General features: G+C 47.0%; 3 protein-coding genes across 26 annotated transcripts in view; 2 read left to right on the top strand and 1 right to left on the bottom strand.

Moving 5' to 3' along the window:
* Window positions 1-2144: 2144 nt before the first annotated feature.
* On the top strand, window positions 2145-15000 carry CHERP (calcium homeostasis endoplasmic reticulum protein). 3 transcript variants are annotated; one of them, XM_023942895.2, is made up of 18 exons: window positions 2145-2356; window positions 2446-2619; window positions 3233-3414; window positions 4180-4317; window positions 4544-4695; window positions 5047-5158; window positions 5505-5594; window positions 6201-6438; window positions 6758-6936; window positions 7344-7740; window positions 9567-9805; window positions 10608-10741; window positions 11017-11103; window positions 11550-11699; window positions 11821-11937; window positions 12289-12383; window positions 12926-13111; window positions 13893-15000. In XM_023942895.2, the coding sequence occupies exons 1-18, from the start codon at window positions 2332-2334 to the stop codon at window positions 13928-13930; spliced, it is 2733 nt and encodes a 910-aa protein (XP_023798663.1). In that variant the 5' UTR covers window positions 2145-2331; the 3' UTR covers window positions 13931-15000. The 3 variants fall into 3 exon arrangements, with proteins under 3 accessions (XP_023798663.1, XP_023798664.1, XP_086718743.1); XM_023942896.2 differs by having other exon boundaries at window positions 2146-2356; window positions 14296-15000; XM_086862617.1 differs by having other exon boundaries at window positions 2202-2356; window positions 2994-3414; window positions 14296-15000.
* A 407-nt stretch (window positions 15001-15407) lies between these two features.
* Window positions 15408-23127, bottom strand: C25H19orf44 (chromosome 25 C19orf44 homolog). 4 transcript variants are annotated; one of them, XM_086862618.1, is made up of 9 exons: window positions 22896-23015; window positions 21291-21429; window positions 18952-19548; window positions 18352-18706; window positions 17700-17776; window positions 17154-17613; window positions 16239-16334; window positions 15950-16116; window positions 15408-15642 (listed from the first exon to the last, which is right to left on the bottom strand). In XM_086862618.1, exons 3-9 carry the CDS (start codon window positions 19411-19413, stop codon window positions 15565-15567), a joined length of 1695 nt encoding a protein of 564 aa, XP_086718744.1. In that variant the 5' UTR covers window positions 19414-19548; window positions 21291-21429; window positions 22896-23015; the 3' UTR covers window positions 15408-15564. The 4 variants fall into 4 exon arrangements, 3 of the variants coding, with proteins under 3 accessions (XP_086718744.1, XP_023798666.1, XP_023798665.1); XR_015279152.1 differs by lacking the exons at window positions 21291-21429; window positions 22896-23015 and adding an exon at window positions 19964-20222 and having other exon boundaries at window positions 17125-17613; XM_023942898.2 differs by lacking the exon at window positions 21291-21429 and having other exon boundaries at window positions 22896-23127.
* EPS15L1 (epidermal growth factor receptor pathway substrate 15 like 1) overlaps window positions 21373-23366 on the top strand; it is a 47869-nt gene continuing 45875 nt past the window's right edge. For 15 of the 19 annotated variants that reach the window (XM_086862611.1, XM_086862600.1, XM_086862603.1 and 12 more), the window contains exon 1: window positions 21427-22544. In XM_086862611.1, the coding sequence (XP_086718737.1) occupies window positions 22293-22544 (252 nt within the window). In that variant the 5' untranslated portion in view covers window positions 21427-22292. Of the gene's footprint in view, window positions 22545-23366 lie in introns of all 19 variants that reach the window. The other 4 variants (XR_015279151.1, XM_086862601.1, XM_086862604.1 and 1 more) reach the window with 2 other exon arrangements.

Raw genomic sequence — 23366 nt, 5'->3', positions numbered from 1 at the left:
TTGGGCACTTTTTACCCAAATCTGAACGAGTTTTTTACCTTTTTTGGACCATTTTCCCCTAAATCTGCCCCAGTTTCGTCTCTTTCCTCATTTGTAACCCAATTTTTTTCCCCCCAGTTTCCGGCTGTTTTTCTTTATTCCCGTTTTTTTCCCCGATTCCCGTTTTATTTCCCGATTCCCGTTTTATTTCCCCATTCTCGCTTTTTCCCTAATTCCTGGGTTTTTATTTACTCCCCTTTTTTTTCCCAATTCCCGTTTTTTTCCCCAATTCCCACTTCGGCTCGGCTCGGCCCGGCCTGCCCGGCCCGCTTCGGCTCGGCCCGGCTCGGCCGGCTTCTTTCCCTGTTGGCTGTGATGCCAGGACTGTATGGGATGGGCTGAGCTGTGTTTCCGGAAGTGGGATGTCTGCTCCGATTCCCTCGGACGGAGGGGGCCGTGCAGCACAGAGAGAGAGCAGCACGCGCTGCTCCTGTAACCAAGGTTCAGTGGGAAAGTGATACCGTGTGTCCTACCCCCGTAATGGCTCTTTGCGTCTTAGAGGGTAGACCCGATTCCTTTTCCACAGAGACTGGCAGGCTGAACTCACCTAAATTACAGCACCGTGCTTTAGATAGTTGAGTTTAGTGAAAGAAAAATACCCCATGAGGAGACCCCGGGCTTTTTATCTGTGGTCTTTGTCGGTATTGCCCTTTATTTGAGCAATATTTCATTTTATTACGTTCAGTTTGCTGTCCGCTGAGCTTCCCACACATTCACGTTCCGTTTTTTTCATCATGCCCGTGGTCCATATGTAGTTTAATTGGTCTGGATTGTCCTCTGAGGTGAACCGATGCTAAATGAGATTAACTGTCAATTTTGTCTCTGATTTTAAGACCGAGAACTCAATTATACTATATCTATGAATGAAAAGCACGCAAGAGGCCTTTATCTGTGTATCTAGCAAAAGTGTTTACTGCCAAAAATCCCCGACTACCCCATAGATAACCCTCAGCACTGAGCACAAAGAGAACACCTTATCAAGTATATACAGTCAAATTAAAAGGTCAGTACTGGAGCTTTCTCGATCCTTTATCTGTCTCCGAAAAATTCTGTACTACTGTGTTATTTTCTGCTGGTTTAATCTGTGGGCCTGTGGTGTGGTTCAAGTGTGCCGTTCAGGCACGAAGGAATCTCTTCACATCTCACTCGTGAAATGAAATGTTATCTCATTTTCAGAGCGAGTAATGCGCAACAGTCTCCTGTCCATTTTAGGTGCCCACCTGAAAACTCCGGGACTATAATCTGTATCTGATGTCCCATGTGTCCCGGGGTGACTTTATGATGCTTGTATCCCCAGTTGCCTTATGTTACATACTAAGTTCTGCACCTTTAAGACCGGCTCTGAGAGAGAAGTGGCGGGGAAGAAGCAGCGTCAAGTTTGTGTTCGGAAAGAGTCCTCTCTCCCCTGCATCCTGCTCTCGGACTGCGTTGTCCGCAGTACGGACAGGCAGCGGGACAGAGCTCTCCTTGGCTTTTAGTTAGTTTTTAGCTAGCTGAGGCAGAGAAGTTCCCTGGACTGTTTTTTTTTCCTTTTTTCTTGGATCCGTTCAGACCTACTCTGGACTGAAAACCCAGACGAATCCCGGGAGCTCACACCTGTGGCCCACCCGGCCTGGGCCTCGGCACTTTCCAGGGCCGGAGGGACCGGTAAGAATCGGACCGAGCCGAGACATGCCACACGAGAAGGACTTTTTTCTGGATTTGCCGTCTCGCCGAACGGCGAGAGGTTTTATTGTTTAATATTATTCAATTTCTGCTAAATAGTTTTTTTCCGCTTTTCTCCGAGGAAATATTTTTCCCTAACCAGTTGGGGCAGGGACCCCATTCGGAGGTTCTCTCCCAAATTTGCCCTAAACCAGGACACCGGGTTAATATCACTGACTTGAATCGCACCAAAACCCATTTGTGGGTCAAAACTTAACGTTCAAATGGAACACGAGAAGAAAAAAAAACAAACCGACAAAACAAACCCTCCCCCCACAAACCAAACAGCTGTACTACAACCCTGTTTCTGTTACCTTTTAAGATAATTAATAATGCAAGCGAGCATTATTAAGGCAGGTCAGTTACTTTAACAGTAACATCCCGCTTTGTGCTGTTACTCGAACCGAACCGTTCGTTATCTCTCGTTTCTCGTTGTCATTGTCATTCCCTCCCCTAGCGCCGCTCCAGCCACGCGTGACCCGCGGCGCGCGCCGTCTCCATAGCGACGGGGCCGTAAAGTGCGGCCGCGCGGCTGTCGCAGCTGTTCCGTGCGTGCGGCGCGGCCCAGCGGCCTGGGGATTCGCGGCCATGGAGATGCCGCTGCCGCCCGAGGGTGAGGGGCGATCGTGGGGACCGGGGGGCAACCGCGGGAACGGGAAGGGACCGGGGAGAGCTGGGGCTGACGGCGCTGCCTCCCCACAGACCAGGAGCTGCGGAATGTCATCGACAAGCTGGCGCAGTTTGTGGCGCGGAACGGGCCCGAGTTCGAGAAGATGACGATGGAGAAGCAGAAGGAGAACCCCAAATTCTCCTTCCTCTTCGGGGGCGACTTCTACGGCTACTACAAGTACAAGCTGGCCCTGGAGCAGCAGCAGCGTGAGTGGGGCCTGTGGCTCGGGCAAGGCCGCCTCGGGGCTCCCTCCCTCTCCCGGCCGCGGGGTCTCTGGGTCGGCCGGCGGGGACACTTTTGTCTCTCCTGGTCTCGCCCTGCGCCGCTGGGACCGGTTTGCAGCCTCTTCCTAAGCTCTGGTTTCCGGGTGGCTGGCTCAGCGCTGCCCACGGCTCCTCACGGCCCCGGTTGTGGGTTTGGAGGCGGGCAGGGGGAGCCGTAGGGACGGGCAGCGTGGCGAGACGGAGCTCGGCACCTGGAGAGCCGGAACTCGGCTTGTGCAGGAGTTGTCCCTCTGGAAGTGCACAGGGAGTAGCTGACTCTCCTCTTTGTCACCATTGTGATTTTGCGTTAACCGTAGAATCGTAGAATACGCAGAGTTGGAAGGGACCTATCGGGATCATCGAGTCCGACTTCTGGCTCTGCGCAGGACACCCCGAGAATCCCACCAAGTGTCTGAGAGCGTTATCCGAGCAGCTCCAAGCCCTCTGTCCCGCTCAGAGGGAGGGTCTGTTTGGAACCGGTGCCATTTTCACCCGAGGGATGGTGGTAGCAGGTTTCTCTGTGAGGTTTGCTTTCAAAGTTTACTCTGTCTGCTAGTGTTGTGCAAGCAAAGCCAAGATATCGAGGCTTCCGCGCAGATCCAGCCCCTGCCGCAGCCATCGCTCCCACCGGCTGCGCCCATCCCAGCCCCTCAGGGCACCCCATCTGTGGAGGAACTCATCCAGCAGAGTCAGTGGAACCTGCAGCAGCAGGAGCAGCATCTCCTCGCTATGAGACAGGTTGGTTTAAGGATGAACGCTCACCTGGGGTATCCTGGTCTGTCAGCGGCCGTAGGAATTAGGAATGAAGGGGGAGAGGACCGTGTGCCGCTGAGCGGCAGCAGAGGTGAGGAGGAGGGATGTTGCTTTCCTTACTTTCGTTGTGTGGCAAATGCCATCGTGCCCCTAGAATGGACGTATCTGATGTGTAGGTGGTGCTGGCATGATTGAGCTGTGATTAAAGCCTCCTATTTACTCTTTTAAAAACCTTGTAAGGTTTAGAGTGGGATAAATTGTGACCGCTTTAACGTTGGTTTAATGGTGCAGATTGCTGGGAACTGCAAGATGTTCCAGTCTGTAGTATTCCAACTTAGATGCGATTAGGGGTGGAGGGGTGCTATCAACCAGCTGACTTTTGCAGGAGACATTTAGCTGTTAAAGCTGCAGAAAACCGAACCGAAGAGTTCTTGTGCCTGGGTTACGTTCCTTACATTTATGAGCTTCTTGCAATTATTTTTTATTATGTGATAGATTTTAAAAGTGGAAGTAAGCTGGACTTCTCCCGAAAAATGTGAAGCATCTTTTCTTTTCAGAGCCAAAAAATTGAAACATTTTCATGAGGTCATAGTATCTGTAAAAGATTTTGGTCCTTGAGATGGCTACTCATGTCCAAGAGGATAAGGATACAGCAGTTCCATTCTTTAAAAGAATGTTGGCTATAATGTAATTCTATCTTTTTTTTTTTTTTTTTTCCTTTTGCCTTTTTTTGTGGGTTTTTTTTGTCAGGAACAAGTCACATCGGCAGTAGCGCTTGCAATCGAGCAACAAATGCAAAAGGTTTTGGAGGAAACCCAATTAGATATGAATGAATTTGACAGCTTGTTGCAGCCAATAATCGACACTTGCACAAAAGATGCAATCTCAGTAAGTGATCTGAATCTACATAGGGATTTGGTGGTGCTGTGGGTTTGTTTGAATTTTGAGATTCTCTGTATGTTAACAACAGCTTTATAGGTGTGTTGTGTGGCAGGTAAGATGAAAGCTGTTACTTCAAAACTCCCCTGCCTGCAGTTATTTCAGAGCTATAGGGAGCCCGTATCGTCGGAGCACATTAGACTGAATTAAAATATTTAAAATTTGATTTTCTAAGGCTGGAAAGAACTGGATGTTTAGTAATGCCAAATCTCCCGCGCACTGCGAGTTGATGGCTGGGCACCTGCGGAACCGGATCACCACGGAAGGAGCTCACTTTGAGCTGCGGCTGCACCTCATCTACTTAATCAATGATGTTTTGCATCACTGGTAAGAATTCAGTTATGGGTTTCAGTTTGCTGTTTTGATTAATTTGATGAAGTTTCTCTCCTAGGTACCAGTATTGGTTTGACTAGTCACTTCATATTTTTAATGTATTAGTTATTTTTAGCAGCTGTCCTCAGGTAGCCGCTGCTTTGATATAGTGCTTTAGTGATCGGTTTTAGGTAAAACCATTTTACCCACTTTGCATATTTTTCCTCTGGACGAGATTTTACAATAAAGTCGTTAGGGAGAGAACTCCATTTCGCGATTCCGCTACTTTTAGTATAGAAGAAGCTGAGATGAATTGAATATTCCGGTGTGGTGGAAAATGTAACTCTTCCTGTTCCTTTCTTGAAGCCAGCGGAAGCAAGCACGGGATCTTCTGGCTGCTTTACAGAAGGTGGTTGTGCCTATTTATTGTACCAGTTTTCTAGCGGTGGAGGAGGATAAACAACAGAAAATTGCCAGAGTGAGTATCTGGTTTTGGTTTAACTGTCTGCTTTGTTAGGTTGGTGCTATTCACAACTTCACAAATAGGCAGGTGCAAAAAGATCACTGAGATTTTTCTGGTCCGATTGTCTTCATAAAGTGTATTACAGGAGGTGCTCTAGTTCTCATTTGAAATAGAACTCAAAAGTGCCTAGGCTTTATTTTGGACTTATCATAATGATGAATGCGTCTGAATGTTTACCGGTTCAAAAATAAGTACCGCAAATCCTAGGTCTCATGAAAGACTGAAGACGCAAAAATGCTGTGCCTCGGTTTTTCTTTGATTGTTCATAATTTCTAAAATCCTTTCACTCTTATTCGTGCAGCTTCTTCAGCTATGGGAGAAAAATGGGTATTTTGATGAGTCCATTATTCAGCAGTTACAAAGCCCGGCTCTTGGACTCGGCCAGTACCAGGTTAGCCACAAAAATACCGGTTTTCTTATTTATGTGAGTATTTTGAAAATTATTCTCCCCTTCAAAGGATAATGTTAATTTCTGATCCCCCTCCCCTCCCTTGAAGTTGCTTACGAGGGATTGCAAAACATAATGTAAAGCATAACCTTGTTATTTCAAATGTTTGATAATCCAGCTGCTGATCTGGTCCTGGATACAGGATACGCACTTGTTACGGTGCTGTACATATTTGGCGGTGTCTTGTATGGCAGGGAGCATTTGGTCAAAAGGAAAGAAGCAAACGAGGCTTTAAATTGGATACACCGAATATAAATTTCGTTGTGGCAACAGGAACCTTTCCTTTTCATTATTAATAATGAACGCTGTTGATTCGAGCTGTATTGGAAAGACGGTACTAAAGATGGTGGGTTCCAGGCTGCGGAGAACGTTTTGGAAATCTCTGCAAGGCTTCGTAATGAGACTGGGTGGTTCTGCCGGCATTATCCCGCATCCTCGTGCGTTTTTTGGGAGAGAGGGTGAAGGGCAATACAGGGAGCTCTGGCCAAATGGATAGGGTAGGTATTATAGGTGCAGTGTTCATTTGTCCTCCTTGGCTTTTTTTATCAGGCGAATTTGATCACTGAATATGCAACGGTTGTACAGCCTGTGCAAGTGGCTTTCCAACAGCAGATCCAGAACCTGAAAACTCAACACGAGGAGTTTGTGAACAGTTTAACGCAGCAGCAGCAGCAACAGCAGATCCAAATACCCCCGCTAGAGAATGAGGTGAAATCAACACCCCCTCCTCAAGCCCCAACAGCAGCCTCAGCCTCAGCTCCACCATCTGTTCCGGTCACACAAGCAGGTACTGAGCCGACCTGGGAAGTGTGCGAAAATCAGTGGGTGACAATTTTTTTTTACCTCCCTGCACCCATTCTTTTTTAATAATGAGGCACAATGCACTGCTGGTTTGGTTCAGGCAAAAGCTTGAATCTGTTCAGAGCAGGTGCAGGCTGATGCTTGAGTATAAAAAGAATCAAAGAGATGAGTGTTAAATGAATCAGAAATCCTGTCTCCCAGTAATTAGATTTCTGCAGAAGGAATTCATCTGGAGCCCGGTGTGCTGATGTTTCATTGACCGCACTTGACTTTCGATGCTGACAGTAGTGTCTAAATTGTTCCAGATGATGGTAAATCTCAGCTGCCTCTGGCTGGTTCTACAGAGTATGACACAACCGGCTCTGGAGTGCAAGATCCTGCCTCAGGTGGACCACGTGGGCCTGGATCTCACGATCAGATTCCCCCAAATAAACCACCCTGGTTTGACCAACCTCACCCTGTTGCACCATGGGGTCAACAACAGGTAAGAAACGGTCCTGAAAACAGATGCGGGGGTTCGGAATGACTGTCTTGATTGTGGAGGTTGGGAATGACTGTCTTGGTCATGGAAGCGCAGCGAAAAGCTGTGAAACTTAGAAATCCGGATTTCGATGCCAAGCTTTGTCGTTCTGAGCGCAGTTAAAGGCAAAATGTTAATCGTATTTTGGTTTGTTAACCACCACGCTATTCCTGTGAATAAGAGCTGTTTGGTTCCGTAACAGTTTGGTCTTTTCCCATCTTTTTTTCTGCAGTTGAAGTCATTCAGACTCCTATTTGAAGTGTTCTTTCACTTGTGCCCGTTGCCTATGGGCTGTATTTCCTTAAGAAGGTATGTTACTGTGTTCTTTCTTCTTCTGACCTAAAGACGGGCCTTCTGTACTTCACCTCCAGGGACCACCTCATTGTCCTCCCTGGAATAACAACCATGAAGGAATGTGGAATGAACAGAGAGATCAAGGCTGGAACAATCAGCGAGAGACACCTTGGAACAACCAGCCTGATCCTTCTTGGAACAACCAGTTTGAAGCGCCGTGGAACAATCAGCATGAACAGCCTCCATGGGGTGGGGGTCAGAGGGAACCTCCATTTCGAATGCAGCGGCCACCTCACTTCAGAGGCCCATTTCCTCCACATCAGCAACATCCCCAATTCAACCAGCCCCCGCATCCGCATAATTTCAACCGCTTTCCACCTCGCTTCATGCAGGATGATTTCCCACCTCGCCATCCCTTTGAAAGACCTCCTTATCCTCATCGTTTTGATTACCCCCAGGGGGATTTTCCTCAAGGTAAAGTGTGTACCAGGCCAGGTTTTCTTACATTGTAATGCTGATTGCCATTACAGAATTATTTAGTGATTTGGGGTGGCAGTTTTATCATTGGTGGACTGTTGTGATTTTCCTAAGTAACGTTTGGAAAGCTGCTGCTAAGAACTCGGTAGGAAACGCTTGCAGAGTCGGATGCTTCCATGCTTTTTGAGTCTGGCCTAATGGCTGAGAAATCGTAGTCCAAATTCAAGTCGGCATCTCTACGGGCGCCTCTTTTGCGACTACTTTGCTTTAAGAGTAGTAAGTTCAGAGGTGAGAAGCAGCATCTTCCTGTGGATGAGAGCTGTGACCTGTGTAGACGGAAGAAGTTAAGAGGAAGGCTGAAAGGATTTGTTGCTGTGCATGCGCTCGTTCATTTTCTTTTTATTTTGTCTGCCAAGCGCTCTGGTTTTCTGCCTTTAATGTTGTGTGGCTCGGTAGTGTGTGGTGAAATGGTCCCTAGCTCCAGTTCATCCTCTTCGTTGGGTCCGTTCTCTTGTTGGAACGTGGGAAAGTGCAGGAGCGTACCGGGTGCCACTTGCCTGGCTCGTGGCTGTCCGCAAGTATGCTACGGTTCTGCTCGGAGGTAGTTTCCATTTCACCTGTGGGAGTTACTGTTACTCTGAAATGATCCTTATCAGTGTAAAGGCCAAAGATCACCCTGGTTCTGTGTGACAGGTCATGTAGAAGATACGTTATGTTTCTGTGTAGGAGTTGCTACATTAATCCTAAAAGTTTCTCAATTTTCCAAGTCTAAAAGTGGTTGAAAACCAATGGCTTTGAGTTTATGTATTTAGGGTTGAGTTTAACTTCTTTAGTAGACATTTTCCCTTTTTTTTTCCCTTGGGTTTTATTGCTTGGGTGATTTTTTTAAGAATTGTGGTAGAGAACAGGGAGACAGGGAGAACTCCCTCTTGTCCGAGGGAGTTTAGGTTCAAGTTCAGAATGAGATGCTCAGTTTTGGATTCTTGTGGTGATTTAAAATGTTCGTTGTTTCATGCAAAGTTGTCGGAGGAAGGGACCTACTAAACTGGGTGGTTAGAATCAGGACACCAGTGAAGCGATGACAATACAGATTCTGCTTGAGTTCTGATGACAATGAGTCAAATAGTACCGGCTCGAGATTGGGAAGTGGCTGTAATGGCTTTTCCTGGAAAAACTGTTAAACCTGCTGTAAACGATGTTGATTTTCAGTCTTGCGTTTTTCTCCATAGAGTGCAGTGAGTTCAGCAGGGTCTCCTGGCGTTCGTGCCGTTTGTCCGTCAGTGGTTGGATGAGTGTCGCTCGCTTCCCCGTTTTGACGGAATTATTATCTCTACCTTTTCTCCACTTTTATTTTTCTCCAAAAGTATTTTCTTTTCACCCACTGACGTGAATTAATTGCTGCCGTATACGTTTCTTTATATACGTTGATTTGGCAGAGAGATGGAACTAATTACAGCTCCGAGCTGAGTCACGGTCGCATACTTAGCTTCCCACCGGTAGCTGCCCTGCTTCGTCCAAAACCTTTTGTTCCCAAGTGTGTCTTTGTTGTGGTCCTTTTGACCACGGTATGTCCCAAAGGAAGCGGTGGCTTGGGGCTGAGCTATCCTGTTGTCTAGAGAGCAGTTGCTGTGGCTGGGGAGGTACGTGCACTGCAGGGTATTGGTGAGCGTGGACCTGTTGCCAGCCTCTGGTCCTTCGGTTCTGGTGCTTTGCTGGATCTGCCAAGATTGGGTTTTAGGATAAATGCAGAAATTGAAGTACGCCTCTGATTGCGTTCCTTTCTTGATAGCTAAATAAAGCATTTTAACCCTCCCGCTCTGCAGAAATTGGACCTCCTCATCATCATCCTGGTCACAGGTTGCCTCATCCTGGAATCAGCGAGCATCCTCCCTGGGGAGGACCACAGCACCCTGATTTTGGGCCTCCCCCACATGGATTTAACGGGCAGCCCCCTCACATGCGGCGCCAGGGGCCGCCTCACATGAACCACGATGATCCCAGTCTGGTGCCAAATGTTCCCTACTTTGATCTTCCTGCCGGACTGATGGCTCCACTTGTCAAAGTAAGTGCTTGCTGTGGGACTGACCGGTGGGACTGAAAGATCCAAAACCAGTTGCTATTATTAGAGACAGTCCAACGTGGATGTGTATAATTTCAAATTCTTACAATCCGCAGCCAGTTGCTTAGGGTGTGAGAGCGCAGGACTGGTTGCGGGGACTAGGTAGTGAAAATGGTGATGATTTTCAAGTGTTGTGTGCTAGGGGAAGCTGGTTGAACGGTGTGAAAGACTAATTTGTACTTGAAAGTCTGACCCCTATTTGTAGGAAATGGTGATGGCCAGTGATTTCCAGAAGGCCAGAGAGACCTCACGGGTCTGATGTGGCCACTGTACTAGTTCTTCGTAATCAGAATTCTCATGAAGATGTTTTACAAGTGTTATATGTACAAAGAAGGATAGAGAACAGGAAACGTACTTATATCAGCATCTTCAGGGACATTTACAGTTATGTCTTCTGTATTTGAAATTAACGAATAAGCCTCTTCCATCTCTTTCTGTTATTCTCATACACCAGTTTGTGCCAGGCTTCCATCCAGCCACATTAGCACAAAGGTGGATGAGATCTGCATTTTATCTACCTGGTGACCCACTTAATACTGCTACCTGTGCACTGCAGGCTTTTCTCAGAGAGCTCACAATAGCGATAGCACGAGTTAGCATCGGGTCATCTGCAGAATCCTTATTTCCAGATCACTTTTTATCTGGTTATTGAAATTTGAGGGCTCCACACAGCGAAATCTCTATTTAACTCTTCAGGTAGCCACCTAAAGAATGACACAAATGTAATTTGCTTTGTTTCCGGCAGCTTGAAGATCACGAGTATAAGCCTTTAGATCCCAAAGACATACGTCTTCCACCTCCCATGCCCCCCAGTGAGAGACTCCTGGCTGCGGTTGAGGCATTTTATAGTCCACCGTCTCATGACAGGCCTAGAAACAGGTAAGAGTAGATGTGATGTAGCCAATAAAATGGTAAGGAAAATGCCTTAGGAAGGTGTCTCAAACCACAAAGTGCCTCCCTCTCTTTTGCCTGCATCTGGTTCTCTTAATGCACTTGTTGTATTGCAACTGTAGTTGCCGTTTGATCTTGTACTGAGTTTTGTGAGACGGCTTTGCCCAGACCCTTCATTCTGTACAAAATCTGGTGAAAATCCTTAAGGTCGCCGCTGAAGTGGAATTTACATGCGGGGGTTCTGTGTGGTTGATTTGTTGCAGTGAAGGATGGGAGCAGAATGGACTGTACGAATTCTTCAGAGCAAAAATGAGAGCAAGGCGGAGGAAGGGTCAAGAGAAGAGAAACAGGTGAGAGTTCCCGTGTTCTGCCGCCTTCTGCTTTGAGCTGTTCATTTGGAAGGTGCTTGGGCTAAATGCAGAGGGAAAGTCTATTCAGCAACATGCTGATGGAATAAGTGAGTTTCAATGTGCTGGAGTTTCTGTCTGATCTGCAAAAAACAGAACTGGTACAAGCTGCCCCGTCCCTGGAAGTGCCCAAGGCCAGGGGCATGGAGCAATCTGGTCTGGAGGAAGGTGTCCCTGCCCGATGGCAGGGATTGGAACCGGATGAGCTTTAAGGCCGCTTTCCAACCCAAACCGCTTTGTGATTCTGTGAAACGGTTTTTCACACTCGAGCTTTCACTTTCACTGCAGAAGTAGTGCTTGTATGTAATTTGAATTTGATTGGGAGTAGATTTGTGTTTCTGATGCTTTTCCGTGGAATCTCACTGGAGTTTCTCTGCTCGTCCATGCAGTGGGCCTTCTCGATCTCGCAGTCGGTCTAAAAGTCGAGGTCGTTCGTCTTCCCGGTCTCATTCACGATCTTCAAAGTCATCTGGCTCCTACTCGAGATCACGCTCTCGCTCTTGCTCTCGATCGCGATCCTATTCTCGCTCACAGTCCAGGTAGGGCACGGGGAGGGGGGGCTGAACCTTGGGAACTGGGGAACAGGAAAAACCCGACCCTCCAGGCTGATCCAAGGAACTGCGGGAGTTGCTCTGGTAACTGGCGTGCTCTCCCTTTCAGAAGCCGGAGCAGGTCCCGCTCCTCTCACAGCCGATCGCGGTCTCGGTCACGGTCTCGATCCAAATCATACTCCCCGGGAAGGCGGCGCCGTTCCCGCTCTCGCAGCCCCACTCCTCCGTAAGTTTTGGGTTGGTCCCATCTCCTTCTACCTGGGCTGGTTGAATGGAGCGCCTGCAGGGGCACTGCCTTGTTGCCAGGGGACAATAAGCGTTTCAACAAAGAATGGAAAAGATGATGGAGAGCAGGTTTAGAAACAATTTATCTGCTACATGCGCTTATAGAGAGAATATTACTCCTTTGTGGTGGCTTTTTATTCTTACAAAATCTAATCTAATGGCTTTAATAAAGAATAGCTTAGTAGAGTGGATGGAATCGTGTTGGATGTTAATGCTTAACAGAATAGAACTGACAATGCTTTGTGTCAGAGTAGTATCACCGATTCCTAATTTTTTGTTCTTATTTTCTTAGCTCTTCTGCTGGTTTGGGCTCCAGTTCTGGGCCTCCTATACCAGAATCGAGACTCGGAGAAGAAAATAAAGGCCATCAAATGCTAGTGAAGATGGGTAAGATGCTGCTCTAGAATCTTACACGAGCCAGGAAACAATATTAGATGCCAAAGTCTTAGATATAATTAATTAATGCATGTTCATAAGGAATTATTCCTTGGATTCCAAGGTCAACGTAAGAATATTCAGAGATCTAAGTATGTAGAGCAGTGATAGTTGCCTTTCTGGGAAAGATACAGAAGACAGGGACACGAGTTTGGCATCAGATAGAACTGACCCTACCTGAGGTATTACATCTCCCTGCAGTGCAGGTCAGCAGGGTTGACCTGACAGATGGGGCTTGCGCTGCCTTTCTTCTTACTCTCCTAACGGTTTTAAGGAATAGCGCTGCCGTTAGCTTCTAGAATGTCTGCGTACAAATGCTTGTGAAATAAATGGGATGGTTCACATGTTGTTTCAGGTTGTCTGTTTCCATCCTGCTTTATCAACCTAATGCTGTCTTTGTTTGTTTCCAAAATGTCCACGTTTGTCTTCACAATTCTAGTAATAAAAAAAAAAACTCTGTGAAAGGATTGCAATGTTGTGTCCTTGCTCTGCAGGATGGAGTGGATCTGGTGGACTGGGAGCCAAGGAACAAGGAATTCAGGATCCAATTAAAGGAGGCGATATCCGAGACAAATGGGATCAGTACAAAGGAGTGGGAGTTGCTTTGGATGACCCTTACGAAAACTACCGAAGAAATAAAAGTTACTCATTTATCGCACGCATGAAGGCCAGGGATGAATGTAAGTGAATGTTTCTCATCAATTTAGAAACCTCTATGGACTTGAGAGTGATTTTTGTAAACCCAAATCAAAGTATTGGTAATTCTTAATTTTCTAATGTAACTAATACAGTGAAACAACAGGTAAGTGGACACGTACTCTGATTAACCCAGCGGGTTTTCCTTTTTAGGCATTGTGCTGCACTCTAATTTCTGAAATGTTAACTAATTAGCGTGTCCTGTGTAAGCTGCTTCCTGGCTGCGATACTGAGCCCCCGTGTCTTTGAATGTTGTCCCGCAAAAACTAAACTCGGAGCAGTCGCAAAGTTAGCGGAGGGGGAGCTGTGCCGCACAAGGGATGGCTGCCGTAGCAGGGAGCTCTTCCTGGCCGGCATCATGTTAGACTACACTTACTGTGTACACTCCTGCCCTATTCAGAGTTTCCTGCCGTTAGTCCCGTGTTCTGCCAAAGCCAGAACTGGTAATAAATTCCCTGTAGCGCAGGAAGGGTTCAGAAAAAGTGGAGGTGTTTATAAGAAGTGAAGACAATTACCCAAATGATGGATTTTTGTAGAGAGTCTGTGCTACACTGAACATCAGCACTTGCCAACAGCTAGAAGGAAAAAGCTGGCATGCTCAGCGAAATGTCACTTCTGCCTCCAGCTCTGTGCAATCAAATGGATTCAAATAAAGCCCCATAAGGAAAAATTCCTTATTGACAGAACCCTCATTCCACAAAACATTTCAGACAGCTTAGGTAGTGACTGCAGAATGTGTAAGAACTCTTTTCCCTATTGTTTCAGTGAAGCGTGAAACACAAGACCCTCCACCACCCGAATAAGACTCTGAAGAAAGATGTCTTGCATCTTCTGCAAAACATTAAACTTGTAGAAATCCGGATTAAAGTCTGGAGGAAGTGACAAATTAATTTTAAAACTATGGTGAAAAATGGAAAGCTATGACATGCACTTCAACACTTGTCAATTAGTGCTTAAAAAAGGCCAGTTGTTACTATGACATGTCTGGCAAGTTTAAAAATTTCCATTTGTCTTGCAAAACTTTCTAATTAGTTCCCCATTTTATAGTAGAATTAAACCCCCCTTCAGGTGCAGGACTGTGCCTCATTCATTCCCGTGGAATACAGACATTATCTGATGTGCTTGTATGTTCTCTAGTTCCATAATGTATGTTTATTTCTCTCAAAAGGTTAATTCTATTTGAAGTGGAGGGGTGCTGCCTTGGGATCAAGTCAGACTGATGCTGAGCAGTGTATCCTAATGTCTAAATGGGGAATGAAGCATCTAGTTCCAGTGCAGGTGACCTCTGAGCACTGTGCGAGCTTTTAGAACCTTCCACCCACCACCAGGCCCCGCCCAGCAGCTGCTGCAGCCGCCACTCGGGGCAGGACGCAAGGGTCAGTTCTCTGGTAGCTTTCCCAGCACTCTGAGGGATGAGAAATGCTTTGTAATGGAACACAGTCTGAGCTTTTTATATTTTTGTATATACCCTTCAATAAAAGCCAATTAGTTCATTAGAAGAGAATCCATTTTCTCTGCTCTACATGTTTCTATCAACCAGATGTTCTCACAAACTTGCTGTAATCTAAATGAAAAAAGAAACAAACCTTTTGTAACTGTTTCCAGAGACCACCGGCTAGAGCTGTTAGGCCCTTGCACTGCGCTTCCGCTCCCCGGGTCTGCGTGGTGGTTCCCTTTTCCAGTCACTTGTTTGTAGAGCAAAAACCCTCTTAAAACCATTCAGTTAATATGGTGGAATATCAGTTTATTCTAGATCTACTGTAGTTGTGGAACTGTACCTGTCCATGAATCGGCATACAACACCTGTATGTTACCAACTTGTGAATGTTGTTGTTTTGCTTTCCAATAAACAATTTTTTTTTTAAAATAAAAAGACAGCTGAGATTTCAGAGTAAGTGGATTCCTGGACCTTCACTATAAGCTTCCCTTGTTTTGAATTTATCTTAATAAAGGCACCCAAGCGTGTGTGTGGGCTTGTTGTAATCTGACAAGGCTGATTATATAGAAACACTGTTTGGATAATGGCAGGATATGGTTATTTTCTACTGTGGTCAGGGGCTGTAGTACAGACTTTCATTTCTACCACGATCATAGATGCGGTCATGGATCTGACAATTCACGGGATAAGCATGTGCATCGTGATGACTTATCACGGTCCCACTAGACACACGTGTTATCTAAAAGTCTCTTTTGCGGACGTAGTCTCGCTGCGTATCCCTGTATTGTGCACGTGAGTAAAACTTTCAGGTATAAAAAAGTAAATGATACATAACAATTAGCGACTTGTACTAACTCATTTTTACTCAATAGCAGTTTGTATAAATCCTTCCAATACAGTTTTATAACCTTTTGCCTGTACAACTTGGAAAAGTTTCTTATTTCAGCCTTAGAGCTGTAAATATAAATGTCACTTGAAGTTGAATAACTGCCCAAGCAGTTACTTCTCCTGGGCCCTCCGAATTTCTTCAAGCGCTTGCTCAATTGTTAGAGGTGGGGATTTGTGATTCTTGATGTACTGGGAAAAAAAAAAAAAAACCACAAAAAGTTAATCAACTACTGTCTTCATTATGTAGATTATTATTTACTAAGCAGTAGAAAGCAATGTCAAGATATATGCATCTTTCTGTACTGCTCGCTTGAGTACAGCTAAATGCTACAACAGAAGCCTTAATCTTTAAAAACTATGGCCTCCAGCAGGACTTCAGTCTTTTTTTTCCCTTTAAACTTATTCATTGATCATATGCAAAGAAACTGGGTTCGCAGCAAATACTACAAGCATTTGGAAAGGAATATACACTCAGTCTCTGGTGTGTCATAAATACCTCTTTAGCCTCTTCCAGGGTATGGTAGTGGAACTTCTCATGCTCTAATGACTCCACGAGGGATGTGTGAAGGTGGTGAACATTCTCAACAAACTGCTGGGTCAGCATCACGTGCTGCTTGCACAGGGCGTGTAAAACGAGAACTGAGGGGCTGTACGCGGTCAGGGCTGCAAGAAAGGGACGGGACGTACTGCGGTGAGGCACAGCCGGCAGCAAGGGCTGAACAAACCAAGCCAGATTTAGGTGCAGAAAATAGAATAAAAAAGAATAATAAATGTGTGTTTGGTACCTTCTACTGCATCCATGCTGATCACGTGACTGGCAATTGGTACTGGATCGATGTAGCTGGTTCCAACAGATGGGGTAAGCACTGCAGAGGGGTTTGCTGTGCATAGGAGATAGCATCAGAATTACTAGGTGGGGAGAGTGGAAAGGCTTAGTGCTACTGCTTGGTTCTTCAGCAGTTTCTTGGGACAGCAGCTGCCCTAAGACCACTGCACAGCCTAAAAGGAGAATTCTGTCAGCCAAAAAAATGCTGAGATAGTTATAGAACTTCCACAGTTTCTTTACTCTCAGGCTCACAACACCATTGCAGAAGGGACCTTTTCTAACCCTAGGCACAGTACAAATAAAGACTTTTGTACTCGATGCTTTGGTTTTCAAGCACACTAAAGTTTCTACTTCCTCCTTGCGAGTGGCAAGGAATGATGGCTCTTAGTGCTTTTTCCTTCAAGAGACGTAGGCAGGGAGCAACCCCTCAGGATGTGAAAGCTCATATCTGATCCTGCCATGGGGCCATAATGCTTTCCCAAGAGAGAAGTTAAATGCAAAAGAACTCTATGAATGAGCAATCGCTTTAGTAATGGGACAATGCTATTATTTATGATAGTAAAGATAGCAGAATGTTGAATTTCATTTGAAAGTACTACTCGTGCTATTGTGAGCTCTGTCGCTAACGCTTGCTCATCCAGCCTTAGGTCCTGTGGGGAGTATTTTTAAGCAAAAAAAGGTTTCTTACTACGATATTCAATCCCAGTCTTTTCTGTAGACAGCAGATCAAAATGTTGGGCTTTGGAAAATTTTTTTATTTAGCACTAGTGAGTGTAAGCTGGCACTCAAGTGAAGAAGTCTATCGAGGCTAACTGCGCTGGCATACATAAAAGTGTAAAACTTGCCTGACTAGGCTGGTAACTGCTGAACTCACCCTTCGCCCAGCAGTAGGTGAATGGAGGTTCTGTTGTCTGAACAGCGGTTTCTGTGACAGTCACTTGGTGCCTCCGGTTGTGCTGCTCTTGGGTAGCCCACGAGGATGACGCTGAAGACGGGCATACTCCAGAACACGAGCAGCTCTCAGAATGTCCCTCTACAGATTCCCGGTCTGTTGTAGACAGAGACCTTTCAAAGTCTTCAGAATATTCTGAATTAAGAGTTCTCTCATTCTGATTAAGATAATCCTGTTTGCGTGGAGGAAAATCTGAGGAAACTCCACTTAAATGTTCAGAGATTTCAGCTTCAGAGATGCATTTTTCAACTTCCTCTCCGGAAGAATCACTCACAACAGTCACTGCACTGGTCATTTTAAGAGCGGGCTGGTCCTCTTCCACCAGCGATGCATCTTTTTTCACGTATTTGTTTGATTCTTGAGTAAACCAAATGTCCTTTCCCTGTAAAAGTATTTATTTTAGAACCTCCACACTCCACCACACAAAGGCAGACTAGGAATATGTGCTAGTGGGGATTTTCTACTTACTTTCTGCTTTAATTCTGCTGCTTTACGGGAAGGATCTGGTGCCAAATCATCAAGGCTCAGGATATTCAGTCTGACGTCTGCAAACAAATGACACCTACTCGTGAGAACTTGTATGAAAATTACAGTACACTTTCCCTAAGTGAGAAAAGTGGGGGGAAAAAAATCAGTACTAACTGAAGTACTACAAGTACCTAACTACTAGTTTAGTATTAAAAAGTAACAGCAATCAGTCACTGATTCTTTAGCTTGGCGGGAACTCCTAAAATTTCCTCCTTTGATCTGCTGACATTCCTGAAGTTCAGGAGGTTTTTGTTGCTCCTCATTTCCAGCTGTTCTCACTCCGACCCACAGATCGGTACATTGTGCCACTGATACACAAAAACTACTCTGAATGTTCTAATTGTTTTGACATCGTAATGTCACCCAGGGCAGCATCATTAATCTGAACCCATTACAGTTATAAGAAATATACAAACCTATTACACTAGAAAAAAGAAACAGATTGAGATAATGACTTTGATCAGGCCTTGGTTTGTGTGAAATTTCACCAGTGAATCCTTTCGAAGTGACTTATTTGCCCATGTTTATTAAGAGAATTTATCAGGAGGCTATCAGTACAGTTCATACTGAGATGGTATTTTAGAAAACTTACATTTCAAGCTGCTGCTGGTTGAATCTTCTGCATCAGCTCCTTTAGAAAATAATTCATCCAACGACTTTATGTCGCTTCTGTCACTTTCAAGGGATTCTTGGATTTGCTTGGTGTAGCCTGCTTTAGGCAGAGCAATCTTTACGGCGTTGTCTTTTATGGAAGGCGAAAGCAATCGAGATCTCATGGTATGTCCTGACAGGTTTCTGCTGGCGGGCGAAGGTGCTGGTGAATTAACTCTACCAAACACACTTTTCTCTGAGTCTTTGTTGTGAATAGAAGATGCTTGAGATAACTCTGCTGGTGAAACCTCCTTGAAAGGTGGAGGAGCCCTTCCTGATGGAACTGGAGTCTTGCTCTTTTTGAAGAACGTGACAAAGAGATTTATGTGTTACTCCATTGTTATGTGTAGATTGAAAAAAGGAGAACAAATCATTGTGGGTAAAATAGAGTAATATTAAGATGTGCATCTGAATTGTATCATGAGCGAGACACAAATGCAAATTTAAAATTTAGTTCCTGGTGTTAGCTAAAGAAAACCAATTAAAACAATTATATAAAAGCATTAATAAAGAGACATAATCCACCAAGGTTTGTATTTACCTTTATACCGCACTGAGCATCACTTTCCAGAACTTCCTGATTCCCATTTCCACTAGAAAACCCCAAAGAGCTCTTCATCAATTCTCTCATTTCCTCTTCATCGCTATCCAGATTAAGCTGTTGTTTAACCGTAACATTCCTTTCAGGGCTTTGAATGCTTGCCTCTTCCTCAGAACAGGCATCCCTGCGGGTCCCATTCCTACTGCTGGTACTGTAATTCTTCCGGTACTTCTTGCCCCTGGCACCGCCTTCATGCTCAGAGGCAGATGAGGTGCACTCCTCAGCCAAAGGCTTCGGGCCCGAGTCAGTGGTCTGCAATTCCAGGTGCTTTTTTCGGCCCATAATTTTACTTTCTAGTTGCGCTACTTTATTCAGGACTGAGCTTAACCGCGTGTGGGAGGCGCTGCCCAGAGTGCTCTGGGCTACACGGCTGCTCCCTGCCCAGACGGGGCTTCCGGGCATCTGGCACCGCTGGATCCCAGAAGCGTTGCCATCGCATACTTTCAGGAATCTGCCGTGGTGGGACAGAGTTCTTCCAGCGTTCTCCAGCTCTACGTCCACCACGGTGAGGTCACCGCGGGCGCTGTGGCTGTGGCCCTGCCAACAATCACAGAGTCGCTGATCTTAGGAAAGACCTGACATCGAGTCCAACCTGTGACTGATCCCCCCGCGTTGTTAACCAGACCAAAGCACTGAGTGCCATATCCATCCTTTCCTTAAACATCTCCAGGGATGGCGACTCCACAGGCAATCCCTCCCGATGTCTGGCCACCCTTTCTGTGAAGAAATTCTTTCTGATGTCCAACCTAAACCTCGCCTGGCACAGTCTAAGACTGTTCTCTCGTCCTGTCCTTGCTTCCCTGGGAGCAGAGCTGTTCACTACCCGGCTGCACCCTTCCGTCAGGGAGCTGTAGGAAGGGGGTTGTACAGATCCCTCCCCACGCAGGACGCGAACACCGGCCCCGGCCGAGGCTGCCTAGGTACAGACCGAGATAGGGCGCTGGTGCCTCACCTGCCCTCGGCCCGCGGGTGCCCGAGAGATCGCGGCCATCCGGGAGGGTACGAGACAGAGATGAACGGATCAAGGCGGCCGGGACGGGGCGGGACAGGGTCGGAGAGCACGGCATCGAGTCCGCCCGGCCCGAGGAGGCGGCGGAGGCGTCTCCGGGCCGGGCCGGGCCGGACCAGAGTGGGCGGTGCGCGGCCGTGTCCTGGCCCAGTATCCCGCCCACTCATTGGCTCCGCGCGAGCGACGGAGCAGCCAGCCAATCGCAAGCAGGTTTACAGCCGCCGGCACTGGACGCCCCGACTGCAAGCCCCAGCGTGCACCGGGGTCCATAAACGGGGATTTTTACGAACCCGCGATTTGCTAATTATTGGAGCGAGTTGGGAATTGATCCAGTTGTTCAGCAGGATTTGCGCTAAGACCCCTGACTGAAATACCATATTGTAGGCTATTACCTGCCCTTTGTACTTGCGTGTCATTTCCAGGGACTTGGTGAATCTTGTACTTCGTGTGTCACAGTGAAATTTGGCATTAGGTATCTAACATCATTGTATAGTTGTAATACAATTATATAGCTATTGAACTTACGCCATGGGTCATTTTTATTTTGCCTAGTTTTTTGTTTTTCTGGGATAGTTTTCTAGTACTTTCTAGTGTTATTATTCTGTAAGGCAGTTCCTAGGACTTGAGTTTAAGGTTCTTAAAAACTTTCCCTTGCTATCTCTAAAGCCTTGTCTGACAGTTATGCGCACCTATATACTCCGATTATATATTTTGATTATAATGCCAGATAAGGCTTGTGAAATAAAAATTGATAATGAAATGCATCTGGCAACCCGCAAGATGATTTAGATTGCTTACCACCGAGGAAAATTAATGATAAAAGAAGCCCACGGACTGGGATGATTGAATCTGAATTTCTGATCGAAATTACATCAAACCTGAGGTAATTTGCTGTCCTTATTCTGTGTTAGTGTATTATTTAATTTCTTTTTAATATTGTTGAATTGTGCACTGGTTTTTCCCTTTGACAGTTCTGAAATAGACATACAAAGTGCCTGGATGCTGTCTTAATAATTTATTTTTAAAATTAATTAATTAATTAATTTTCCCTAATGCCGTGAGGGAAATGAATTGGAAACAATGAATGATGTGCCTGATTTTTCTGTCTGGCCTGTCTTTTACCTCCATTTTGTAACTTTTTCAGTAATTTCCTTCAATCTTTTCTCAAGTCCTTCTGGTTTTCTGCATTTCCTTCCTCCCCCAAGAACTAAGGCTTCAAATTTAGAAAAAAAATTTACGCAGACTTCAGAGCCCAGGGCTCTGCATTTACCTCTGGACGCCGGCTGAGAGGATTTTGTATGCTGAGGAGAAAGGAAGAGGCGGGAATCCCTGGAAGCCCCGACGTCAGCTGTGCCACTTTATAGTCTGTTGACTGAGTGAGGTCAAATTTTTCTTTTCAGCCCCAAGCACTGCAAAACAATTCCAGTGACGGTCTGGGGTGCAGAACTTTTAAAGCTCTGAAATACGACGGTTGCCCTACACCTTTTTTTCCTAAATGGATTTAACTTTTATGTGATCGTAGTGGTCCAGCCTCGGTCAGGCTGCTGCTCAGGATTTATACTCTGCAATCAGGGGCTTGTTAACTTTGATGCGTTTGATGCCGAAAATTTGATCCTAGACCAGAAAAAGCTTCATTGGGGATGAAGGACCTCCAGTGGATGAAGGCTGCTTTGACAGGGTTTAGAGATACAAAGTTAATCTAGGACTGGAGCGTCTCTGCCGACGAAGGGCTGAGGGAGCTGGGTCTGTTTAGCCTTGAGAGGAGGCGCCGAGAGAGGACCTCACCCCCTGTCTGTCAGTGTCTTCAGGGAGGGGTCAGGGCGTGGCCCTGCTTGGGGCTCTGCACTGCGGGCCCCAAGAATGGGACAAGAGGCAGCAGGCAGAAGCTGATACCCAAAAAGTTCCACCCGAATATGAGGAAGAACTTCTTTTCTTTTCTGTGCAGTGACTGAGCACTGGAACAGACTGCAGTCTCTCACTGAAGATACTGCAGAACTGTGTCGACGCAATCCTGTGCCATGTGCTCTGGGATGGCCCTGCTGGACAGGGACGTGGGACTTGGTGGCCCACTGTGGTCCGTTCTGGGATTATGTGACTGCCCAGGGAGGTGGTGGTGAAGTTCCTATCCCTGGAGGTGTTTTAAGGAGCGACGGGACGTGGCACTCAGTGCCCTGATCTGGTTGACAAAGTGGCGATAGGTCAAAGGTTGGACTCAATGGGTTCTAAATGATGCGAAATAATTTAGATTTATTACCCATCAAATGGATTCTAAATGCATTCTAAATTATTCAGTGACTCTGTGGACCGCTGCGGGCAGCGGAAACTGCCGTCGACGAGCGCCTGCCGGGCCCCGATAAAACCGCGGCGGCTCACCGGCGGGTATCGGCGGGTATCAGCGGCCGCCACCGCCTCCTCGGGCCCGCCCGGCCCGGCCGTGCCACCGCCTCCCGCCCCTCGCTCCGCCCCGGCCGCGGCCCGACCCAGCGGGAGGAAGATGGCGGCGCTCATCCCCCTCAGCCAGCAGGTACCGGGCTGCTTGGGGACGCGCGGCCCTCCGCGCCGGCGGCCGCGCGGGCGCGGGGAGCGACAGCGGGGCTGCACCGTACGCCAGTGCAACCGGGCCGGGACTGGCGCTGAGTATAGGCTCTGCGCCGAGAGGGGCTCGGCCCGCGAGGAATGAGGGTCGGGGCGCGGCGGGAGCGGGTCCCGGTTGAGGCAAGGGCGGCAAGCGGCCCCCGCCGTGCGCCGGGGCGGGTGCTGTTGGGGGGCCACAAGCTGCGCTGGCGGCCTCCCCTCATGGAGGCCCTGGGACTGCGTCCCTGGGGAGGGGTTGAGGGTCTCCTGACGCTTCCCTACCCCGAGCCGCCGGGATTACCGTAGGCCAGAGGTTCGAAGGCAAGGGCCGGTGCTCCGCACGTCATCCCGTTTTCCTGCTCGTACCGGAGGGTTGATGCCGCCTGGAGCTGCTGAGCTGTTGTGACAGGATGTCGTGACTGTGTAGGGTGTTTAGGCGGTACGTGAGGAGCGCGGCCGTAGCGCGGGGACACCGGGAAGGGACTGAGGGATGAGCGGAAGGTGTTCGCCTGTCAGAAGGAGGATGAGCTTCTGCGGGGCAGGGGACAGGGCACATATCCCTGACTCTTGGGAGAGCCTGTTTCCAGCTCTGGTCGAATGCTTGGGATCCTTGGGTTGATTTCTGGTGTTACAAGTTTTTTGATTGATTTCTTACCCAAATAATTCAAGCCTAAGCAATGTGATCGCTGTTTATGATTTTCCATAGCCCCGTTATGACAGTCAGTTTACTTATTTGCTTTAAAGCAAAAGAAAAGCAACACCACCCCGCTAC

This window comes from Cyanistes caeruleus, chromosome 25, assembly GCF_971803275.1.
Source record: "Cyanistes caeruleus chromosome 25, bCyaCae1.hap1.1, whole genome shotgun sequence".
NCBI lineage: Eukaryota > Metazoa > Chordata > Aves > Passeriformes > Paridae > Cyanistes > Cyanistes caeruleus.
The sequence above is the reverse complement of the archived record's forward strand: the minus strand, read 5'-3'. Positions and strand labels throughout refer to the sequence as shown.

What these genes read in the sequence shown, in the direction of transcription:
- CHERP (XM_023942895.2), top strand. Translation starts at nt 2,332, where the DNA reads ATGGAGATGCCGCTGCCGCCCGAGG. An exon ending in TGTTCCGGTCACACAAGCAG is followed by an intron (nt 6,439 to 6,757) that starts GTACTGAGCCGA and finishes AAATTGTTCCAG; the next exon opens with ATGATGGTAAATCTCAGCTG. An exon ending in CACCATGGGGTCAACAACAG is followed by an intron (nt 6,937 to 7,343) that starts GTAAGAAACGGT and finishes CTTCACCTCCAG; the next exon opens with GGACCACCTCATTGTCCTCC.
- C25H19orf44 (XM_023942897.2), bottom strand. Translation starts at nt 20,002, where the DNA reads ATGGCCGCGATCTCTCGGGCACCCGCGGGCCGAGGGCAG. An exon ending in CACCTACTGCTGGGCGAAGG is followed by an intron (nt 16,335 to 17,153) that starts GTGAGTTCAGCA and finishes TCCTATGCACAG; the next exon opens with CAAACCCCTCTGCAGTGCTT. An exon ending in CAGCATGGATGCAGTAGAAG is followed by an intron (nt 16,117 to 16,238) that starts GTACCAAACACA and finishes CCTTTCTTGCAG; the next exon opens with CCCTGACCGCGTACAGCCCC.